General features: G+C 49.9%; 1 protein-coding gene across 1 annotated transcript in view; it reads left to right on the top strand.

The window, feature by feature from the left end:
• Window positions 1-213: 213 nt before the first annotated feature.
• Col15a1 (collagen type XV alpha 1 chain) overlaps window positions 214-9,903 on the top strand; it is a 104,575-nt gene continuing 94,885 nt past the window's right edge. Inside the window, exons 1-2 of the mRNA XM_087897132.1 lie at window positions 214-381; window positions 465-553. Coding sequence (XP_087753258.1) covers window positions 371-381; window positions 465-553 — 100 coding nt within the window. The 5' untranslated portion in view covers window positions 214-370. The remainder of the gene's footprint in view (window positions 382-464; window positions 554-9,903) is intronic.

Genomic DNA, 9,903 nt, shown 5'->3' with positions numbered 1-9,903 from the left:
CAGCCGGGAAACACTTTAGTTGAGTGGCTTTGGGACACTGCAGCTCTTTTCTGAGCTTTAGTAGTCATGTAAGGAAACCCCAGCGATTCCAGCCGACCTGGGTTGTGGGGGGCTGTGTCGGCACGCGGGGCTTTCTTTGCGGGTTACATAAGACCTTGGGGTGGCGGGAAGAAGGGGGCGTGGGGAGGCTCGGCGGGGACCGGCGGCGAGGTGGGGCACCGAGCGCGCGTGGGGGAGCGCAGGGCGCGGCGGAGTCGGGTTTCAGTGCGCGGGTGAGTCAGGCGCGGGCGGCAGCCGGGATCCTGCCGTCGCCACCGAGCGCCGCCTTTGTTCCGCGCGCGAAGCGGAGCTGGGGCCCGGCGACTGAACCATGGCACCCAGGTAGGACCCGCGCCCCGAGCCCCGGCGCCCTGGCCTTTGCCGCCCCGCCGCCTCCTCACCTTCTCTGCCACCGCTTCTTTCAGGAGGACCGCGCAGGACCGGCGCCCGCAGTGGCTGCTCTCCATCATCTCCGCGCTGCTCTCCGCAGTCCTGCAGACGCGCGCCGCGACAGGTAAGCCACGGCAGCCGCCAGTTGCGCGCCCGGGTGGCGCGGCGCCTCATTCCTGGACATAAAAGGGAGTGCTTGCTTAGCGCAGCGCTCTGGCTCTTCTGCCCTGGGTCCACCCGGGTCCCGGGGTTTCTAGGCGCCGGGGAGATCGCTTCAGACAGGGCACGCAGAGTGTCTGAGCTGGACGCGGCTCCCCAGTGAGGGCAGAGAGGGGTTTTGGCTGCACAGTGACACCACACTGCCAGAAAGGACAGGGTCACCAACAGTGTTGGGCATCCGAGTCGAGTTCCTGGCGCTTCGGGCTCGGGTTGAGCAGATCCTAAGTCTATTAGCTCTATAGAAAGCACAGTCACCGGCAGGGACACTGGCTCTCTGGTCTCTCCTAACATAGCAGAACAGAATAGCACACATGCTTGGTTTAGCGGGTTACCAGAGGTCCCCCTCCACCTTCCCCATCCCTGAGAGGCGCGGTGAATGATGAACTAAGCCTGAGCAAGTGACCCTTCCTTCTGTTCTTTGTGCCTCACTCTATCCCCCCGCCCCCGTCGCCAACCAGGACTCAGAAACTGTCGAATTAAAGTGGATTTGGGTTAAAGTCTGGCTGTCTGGGTGTGAATCACGCCTCTGTTGGGTGGCCATGGATAATACTTTTCGTATCCATGTGCCTCAGTTTCTTCATCTGAAAAGGATAAACTAGACTCACTTACTACTTCCCATGGATATTTTGAAGTCTAACGAACAGATGGGGGAAAAAGAGTTCTTTCCATGCTTCTGAGTACTGAGCAGTCAGAAAATAAGAGCAGAAGAAGATATCTTCCTCTTCGCAGGAACTTGTGTGCTGGGAAGTACTGCAGCTGCGGTGGGGAGACCTAGGAAATGCAGGCAGCCCTGAAAGCCAGAACTCAAGCTCAGCTGGGCAGGTTCGGGTCCCTGTTCAGTCTTCCCACTATGTGCTTAGCAATACCAGGCTTTGGGAACAGCAGCCTCTCAGCCCTTAGAGGATTAGCACATAGCCCAGACGAATAAATGAAGGCTCAGGAGTGTGTCATGGTCCTCTGATGGAAGCTGGGCTGGGATTGGTGGCCTTGTTTAACTCCTTAGGTACTCGAAGAAGCCTGGTACCACCCGGTCTGTGGTCTGTGAGGGAGTAAGACGCAGCTGCAATGATAGCTCTTCCTGCCAGGGCGTCCAGCCTGGCATTTCTTGCAGATCAAAGGGCAGCTGGAACAGAGTTCTGGCTTCTCTCAGGATGACCAGTGTGGAAACCTTGCAATTTCCCATATGATATAGGGCTTTGCCAAGCCAACTGCAGAGGGCAGCTCACAACATTCAGTGCCCCTTTGGGATCTGAAGAGGACTCTGGGAGCCCTGAGCTCTATAGATTTTGTGTGCAGCTTACATGACTAGCTCTCATCCAGTCGTGCCTCAGATGAGGTCTGAACAGTCTCCCATCTCAGTAATCATTCCAGGGGCTGGGGACTGAGGACCTTAGCGCTTCCATTCTGAGAACGCTGAATCCAAGTCAGTTTTCCAAGTGTCTGGGGTAGGATTTGACTCGGGTATCCTCACTCCAGAGATTTTGTTGTCAATCATCAAAGGAGTCTCCCAGGGTTGGCCTTAAGGTCCCCCAGTCTCCTGTGAATGGCATACTGGGAGTGTCCTACTCATGACAGGAGCCCAGTGCATCTCCAAAGCTCTTGTAGCCTGCTGTGCTGGAGGGTCATTTCCATCTGGAGGCCCAGAGGGGCAGGCAGTTTGCCTAAAGCCCCTCATTTGTTCCAAGATAGATTTGTGATAACCTCCAAGTGTAGGGGAGAGATTCTTTCCACAGGGTCACTGCTCAACTGGCTATTAGGGGAAAGAAAAGAATAGAATAGAAAAAGGAAAGGAAAGGAAAAAAGAATGGAAAAGAAAAGAAAGAGAAAAAGGTTGTAATTCCAGCACTTGGAATGCTAAGGCAAGGGGATCACAGCTTCAAGGCTGGCCTGGGCTACATAGATAGACGATTTTTCAAGCAACCCCAAGACTTTGCAGTTTTATGGGAGTCAACAGAGCTCACACCAGCTCCACGGATGCAGTTTCACGGATGAGGCTACTGAGGCAAAGTCATTTGCCCAAGAGCACACGACCTTCATTGGCAGAAGTACAGCTGGAAGAATTTATGCTCTTGACCACTAAGCTAAATGTTTAAGCTTGTTTCATGTCCCCAATAGTTAAGCAGCTCCTTAAGCACTCAATATTGATTACACCACTCCCTAGTGAGTCTACTTGTTAAATGTCAACTCAAGAGAAGGAAAACCATACTCCCCCTCAAAAGCTTTGATGTAACCATTTGTAAAAGCACTATACATAATGGAAAAGCCTAGAAACAAACTGGCTCATTGACTGCTAAATAAATAAATGATGGTATGCCCTTTCAATGGGATACTATTCAGCAGTGAAAAGGGAGGAAGCACAGAGCCGTGCTACAACATGGTAAGTGGACGTGGCCAGATAAGAGCCTGCGTGTTGTCAGAGCTGGAGGGCATTCATGACGGCTTAGTCCTAGGGAAAGAAGCAGGGGCCACTAAGGTGGGCAGCTGGGGACTTTGTATGGGATGATCCAAGGCTGGGCTGTGGTGGTGGCTGTGCTATCACACAGATGTGGTAGCCGACCTGGCTGCCTTCAGCACGAGCTGCACACTAGACCTCAACAAAGCTGTTTAGAAAAACGAAAGACTGCACTTCGCAGGCCTCTAGACTCTGGTGAGACCCATGGTCTGGTTCCTAGGAAGCCTGCAGAGGGTCTGCACCTGGCTGGCCATTTACAGACTGCCAGCCCCATCGAGGACTGCTGCCCCCTGAAGGCTGATCTCAGTCCAGGCTGCTTCTCCAGGTCTCAAGCTCTGTTGTCTGTGCTGTCCCTGGATGTCACCATAGGCAAAGCTCCTAAGGGTTGGAGCCCAGATGTATAGTAATCTGTGGACAGTGGATTTATTAAAAAGTAGATCTTTGTAAACTTCCTAGTTGCCTCTCCCCCGTCCAGTTTTGAGTATTGGAAAACCCAGGTTTCATCTGTAAACTGAGATGACTAACTTCTCTTTCTGAGCCTCAATTTTCCCATCTATGAAACGGGATGGCAAGATTTGCTCAGCCTTGTCTTTCTAGCTTTGAATAATGGGAAACAAGATGGCATTTACTCCAGATTGCGGCTTACTTAGGTTCAGCAAACGGATTAAAGACCTAGTCAGCCAGGCCTCCTGCAGACTGGGGATACAAAGGAGCCAGATCCAGATCTCTCCCAAGGGATTCTGAATTCACAGTCAGAAAGAAAGGCCACACCTCATCCCGCATGTACCTCATCCTGAGGGCAGCCACCCTTCCCCTCCTACATCCCTGAAGCATCACCAGCATGGCCCCCTGTGTCTCTGAGGGTCAGGGCTAGTCTGCAGGATTGCCCTGTGGGTTTCTCTCCTAAGGAAGCTAGCTTGATTGGAAGAGCTGCTGTTTCGGAGGGTGAGGACCTTTGCTGGAGCAGGCACGGTGCTACCAGGCCTGTCAATAAGTGTTGATGTGTGCAAGTCGGCTGCTCTCTTGGTTTCTCATGAACTAGCACCTCACCTCCATTCAGAAGCGTGCTGCCCTGAAGTACAGCCCAGCAGGGAAGAGAACACCCAGGGCTTTGCTCTGCTCTGGTGGGGGTGGGGGCTCCCCACCTTTCAGGGGTGATTGCCACCTGAAATTTTATAGCCATCACTTCCGTTCGCTTAAAAACAGAACTTGAAGTAAACACACCTCCTTCCATCCCGGGCTCTGTCTTCCTTGATTCTGAGCCTTTTCCATGAAAAAATGTACTTTTCTGTTTCGAGTTCTTTTGAGCTCCATGCATGAGGCAAATAGTTTTTTTCCACTGTAATGCAATAGTCCACACCACGGCTATAGCTACTGTGACTTACCGCTTTTCTCCAACAGCATGTGGGCTGCCATGGACCCGTGGAATCTGCCAGTGTGGTGCGACTGTCCTTATGTGTCTCTCAGGACACACATGTATACATTTCCTCTAGTTTCCCTCGGTGTGGTGTTGGGTCGCAGGAGCGCACAGTCTCCAGACACGCAGGTGCTGTTGGCGTGCTTTCTTCTGTGTTTGTACCCAAGACACATACACATCGGGAAGTAGAGCCCCCATCCTCATCTCCTGGCCAGCATCCAGCCTCATGACTGCATTTACTGTCATTACTTCTAACAGGTGCGGTTAGAATCTTAATGAAGCCTTAATTCCTGTCCAATTAATTCCTGTCACATGTGTGTGAGTGTGTGGGGGTGTCTGTGCGTGTGTGTGTGTGTTGAGGGCAACCTTGGCTGTTCCTCTGGAGCTATCACCTTGTGTTTGAAGACAAGGTCTCTCTCTGGCACTGTTCACTGACTGGTGTCTACTGTGTGTCCAGCTATCCCTAGGGATCTTCCTGCCTCCACCTCCCCAGTACTGGTGTTACAAACGTGCACTGTGCTGTTTTTCTCATGGATGCTGGGGATGGAGCTCAGGTCCTCATGCTTTGTGACAGACACTTCATCCGTGGGGCCATCTCCCCAGTCGAGTTGGTCAAACTTTTGTTTGTCTATGAACTATTTGAAAAAGTGATGAGGAGTTCATTTTAAAATACGGAGATGGGGTCTCCCACAGAACCTGGCGTTCACAGGTTAGGACAGACTCGCTGGCCAGCAAGCCCCAGGGATCCTCCCGTCCTCGCCAGCCAATCTCTGTTTGAACATACTTCCGTTCTACTTTTGCTGACACTCTCATATTCCCTTAGGATTCTGCCCAGAGAATTCTTAGGATCCAGAGGCTTAGGATTCAGCCTCTCCTCCCAAGCATCTTGGGTGCCTCTCAGTGACAGGGAGCCCATAGTACATGGTGACCACTGACAACCCCTGCATCCTCTGCTGCAGGAGGAACCATGACACAGGCCTGGGTCTTGTCCACCTCTGAATCCCAGAATCTCAGACAGGGTCTGACATCAGTGGACACTCAGTGAGGCTTTTTAATAAATCGAGGCAGGAGTGAGCAGGTCTATCTGGCTTTTCACCTAACATGTTCTCCATGGTACATAAGCCGAACCAAGCCTTCCACAGCTCTGCCAACTTTAGAGTGACTGGCTGAGTAGTCAGAGAGCGTTAAGGGGCTCTGTTTCCTTCCGCAACTTCATAACTAGGTGGTCTGGGATTCACTCAAGATACTCTGATCTTTATCGCTTTTTGATTGCGTGAGCCAGGTGACCTGCTGGTTTGCTGGTTCATCTGTTCTCTTGTTTCTGATGACTGATGGAGTCAAGGGTGGGTCACCATCTTTCCTCTTCTAGTTAAGCTTCTGAGTTTATCTTTGATGGCTACAGCTGGTCCATTTAAAATGGACCAAAGGTGAAGGTGTGAGCTGAAGTTAGCTGTACTTCAGGCGGGAGCCAGGAGTCCCTGAGCTGAAGTTAGCTGTACTCCAGGTGGGAGCCAGGAGTCCCTGAGTTACCAAGTGCCAGCGGTTGCCCTCACTGTGCTTCATTGTACACTTTCTCATTTAACCATATAAAGTTAACTCTTTAATCTCTACAGTACTGATTACTTTGATTCAAGAATATATCTGTGCTGCCTGTGTGTGCGTGACTGGGTGTGTGCTTAAGGCCACAAAGTTTCGATGATTGTTGTTTTAAAGTCAGATGAAGGACATCACTCTGCGGCCTTCACTAAGTCATGAATTCTTTGCCTAAAAAACATACATTTATTTATTTATTGAGTGTGTACCTGCACACATGCCATAGAACACATGTGGAGGTCAGAAGACAGCTTCTTTGAATTGTTTTTCCTTCCATCATGTGGATCCTGGGGATGGAACTCAGGCCTTCAGCCTTGGGAGCAGCCACTTTTACCCACTTAACCATCTCAATGGTCCAAGTCTTGAATTTTTAGTAGGTTGGTTGTTAAGTAATTGCCTCCAGATGTGATTGGACTCCTGGAGTGCCCTTGTGTGGCTAAGGGAGGAAGGGCAAAAGGAGCCACCCTTGCACAACTCAGTGGAAGATGTGAATGTGGAGAAGGGATAAACACTCAGGGCTCTGTAGTCAAAGCACTGGACTGTGGGGTGGGAACTGTGCCGTCAGCAGAGCCCAGGAAAGCTGAGATGCTATCAGAGGTCTTCAGAGGAGTCAGGTTTGCTGGATGACCAGCGGCTGCTCCCCAATGAAAGGAGAAGCAGTCCAGGGAAGAGTAGAACCTAGAAGAAGGTTCTGAGCAGCGTATAAGGAGTTAACTGGGCCAGTGGAATTCAGTGCGTGCAGCCCACACACCATCTCCATCAGAACACAGTTCTACTCAACTCAATCCAACCCAACCCAATCCTACAAAACTTATCAGTTCCTCAGTACAACTTAACCATCATGGCACAACTGGTCCCAACTCAGCCCAACCCAAACCAACCCAACCAAACTGAATTCAGCCTAACTCAGGCCAACACAATCATTCCATCCAAATTCAGTCTGAGTCTTCTCAGTTACATTTAACACAATCTAGTTAGTCCAGTTCAACCTAACTCAATTTAGCTCAACCCAACTCAACTGTGTTCAACTCAGAACAGCCCAGGTGAACTAACTCATCCCAGTCCGACACAACAGACTCAATTCAATCTGTCCTAATTCAGGTCAGTCTGTTTGTATCCATGGTGACACGGGGACAGACGGAATCTGTTTTGAAGACACTGTTCTTAAGCGACCAGGATCCCTTTCTGGGTTTGAGAACCTTGCCTGAAATATGGCTTGCAGGTAGCAGCCTTTGTAGGAGTTGCCCTTCCTGTTGATGAGGGCCTCAAATAAGTCCAGCTGAAAAGACTCTCAATCAAAGTCTCTTTAAACTAACTTCCTTCCCAAAGGATCTCCCGACAATGTCTTCAAGTGATCTGTCCTTCTCTTGTGGCTGCTCTTAGAGATGTCTGTCTTCTTCCCATATTTCCTGGTGGTCCTGTTCTCTGAAGGGCTCTCTGGAGTGGAGGCAGGGGCTAGAGAGCTGCATGGGATCCACTCTCCTTCCTGGGAGAGACTCAGGAGCTGGTGTGAGTCAGCTGAGTGTGGCAGGTGACTTGTGTGCTTGGGGCTTGTCATGAATGTCATGAGTGTCATGAGTGTCATGAGTGTCATGAGTGAGGAGCTGAGTGTGGCAGGTGACTTGTGTGCTTGGGGCTTGTCATGAGTGTCCCCATAGACAGACAGAAAGCTTGTGCACTCTCAAAATAGGGACGTCCATTTCCACTAGAATGGAGGATAGAGGGACATAAACAGTGTGTGTGTGTGTGTGTGTGTGTGTGTGTGTGTGTGTAAGTGTGCATGCAAATGAAGACCAAAGGGCAAGCTTGAGTGGCGTCCCCAGATACCATTCATGTTTCTTATAATTGTTTTTTTAGAGACACCATATCTCATTGGCCTAAAAGTCACCAAGTAGGTTATGCTAGTTGGCCATTGAGTCCCAGGGATCTTCCTGTCTCCACCTCCCCAACACTGGAATTGGACATACTACCACATCCAATAGTCAGCCTTTAAAAGAGATGATTTTTAAAAATACCATAAAAAGTGATGAAAGTAATGCATAGTATTGTAAAAACCTGGAGAAAAAAAAGAAAAAAAATCTTTTTTAAAACATAAAGATCACATGTTATTTCGTGGCTCAGCAATAAAGAAAGCCTGCTCACATTTGGGGTGTCTCTCACAAATGTTTTCCACATGTGAATATGCATATATATATTAGAGCGTGAATGGGACATTGGTGAGTGCTTTCTTCCCTTAGTAATCTTGTAGACGCTTCCTCAAGAGCATTAAACATTCTCTAACATTCTATGTACCTGAACTAGCGTTTTATAGTGCAGATACCCCAATTAAGCTTGTTCATGTGTAGGTTTCTAGCTGCTGCTGCTACTGGCTCAATGTAAATCCTGCTGTGAATACCACAATGGCCTCTCTGTTTGATGACTCTGTGATTATTAGTGACCACAAATTCCTAAAACAAATCAGTGGAGGTTTTGTTGCAGTCTTTGGCCAGGTCATGGTAATTTACCAGTCAGGACACAGCCAATGAGAAAGCCTCTGCCTCCTGCCTTTGACCCAGGCTGCTGCCTCTTCAAGAAACGACAACAGCCAAAGGCCAGGGTGTGCATTGCTTCTTCATGTTCCTGCCTTAGCCAAACAGAGATGGGGGTCTCCTCTCTTCTGTTCATTCAACCATTTTTCAGGCCTTGTGGTAAATGCTAGAAGGTTTTTTCAGGAAGTTAGAATGTGGATGTGCAGGCCTCAAACTTGGTGTCCATGGCCCCTGGAAACCCTCGGGCCGGCCACCAGTGGGTTTTAATAGTATCTGGTCCAATCAATGCAAAGAGGCAGCAGCATTATGAACAAGCAGTCTAAGCTGGGTGTGGCAGCTCACACCTGTGATCCCTGCATTATGAGGCTGAGGCAGGAGAATTGCCAGAAGTTCGAGACCAGCCTAGGCTGCGTCGTGATAGCCTGTCTCAAAACAGCAACAAAGCAGGCACAAACACAAAACAGAGCAAACCCTCCAGTTCCACAGTTTCCTTTAGAAGGTGATGGCCCTGAGTCTCCAAGAGAGTCTATATGTGACCACAACTCAGACGGCAGAACTGGTTCCCAGGGAGAGATTTAGGATGCAGTTCTTGCCTCTGGTCTTCAAGGTTCTGGATTCAAATCTTAGCTCTACTGCCTTCCTTTGAGTGGGATGTTTCAGTCTTTCTGATTTGTAGATTGGGATGGGTTTAGAGATGAGTCAGGGGTCAGTCAGTGGCGGCGAAGTGCAATGCCTCATTAACCTCCTCCCGCCTCACTGTGGGCCCCTTGGAGACAGGACCTTTGTTTTATTTACCTGTCTTTCCTCAGCATATGCCATGACACCCAAAGGACACAGTGAGCTCTTGAATTCATTAGAGAAAGAATCTTCAAAACCTGGGACTGAGGTGACCTCAGAGGAAACCCAGCACGATAGGCCCTTTGACATGACCATCTGTGTGCAGCAGGCTACTCCATCATCCATTCTGGTGGCAGGAGGTGGGAAGGGGGTCAGATCAGGGCCTACAACATAGATACATCAGGAAGAGCATGTGCTTGCTGGTTGGGAATGTAGCACAGCATCAGAGGGCTTTGCCTGGTGTGCACAGAACCCTGGTTCGATCCCCAGCACTGCATAAACCACATGGTGGTGTACTCAATAGGAGTTCAAGGTCAGCTGAAGCTTCCCAGTTAGTCTGAGACCAGCGTGGGCTAAACAAGATGCTTTCTGAAGAGCGATCTAAGTTTGCTTTCCATGCTGTAAACATTTTCTGTGTTTACAGTTTC

Source organism: Myodes glareolus, chromosome 16, assembly GCF_982192425.1.
Source record: "Myodes glareolus chromosome 16, mMyoGla1.1, whole genome shotgun sequence".
Taxonomy (NCBI): Eukaryota; Metazoa; Chordata; class Mammalia; order Rodentia; family Cricetidae; genus Myodes; species Myodes glareolus.
This window is presented reverse-complemented; position numbering and strand designations above follow the sequence as displayed.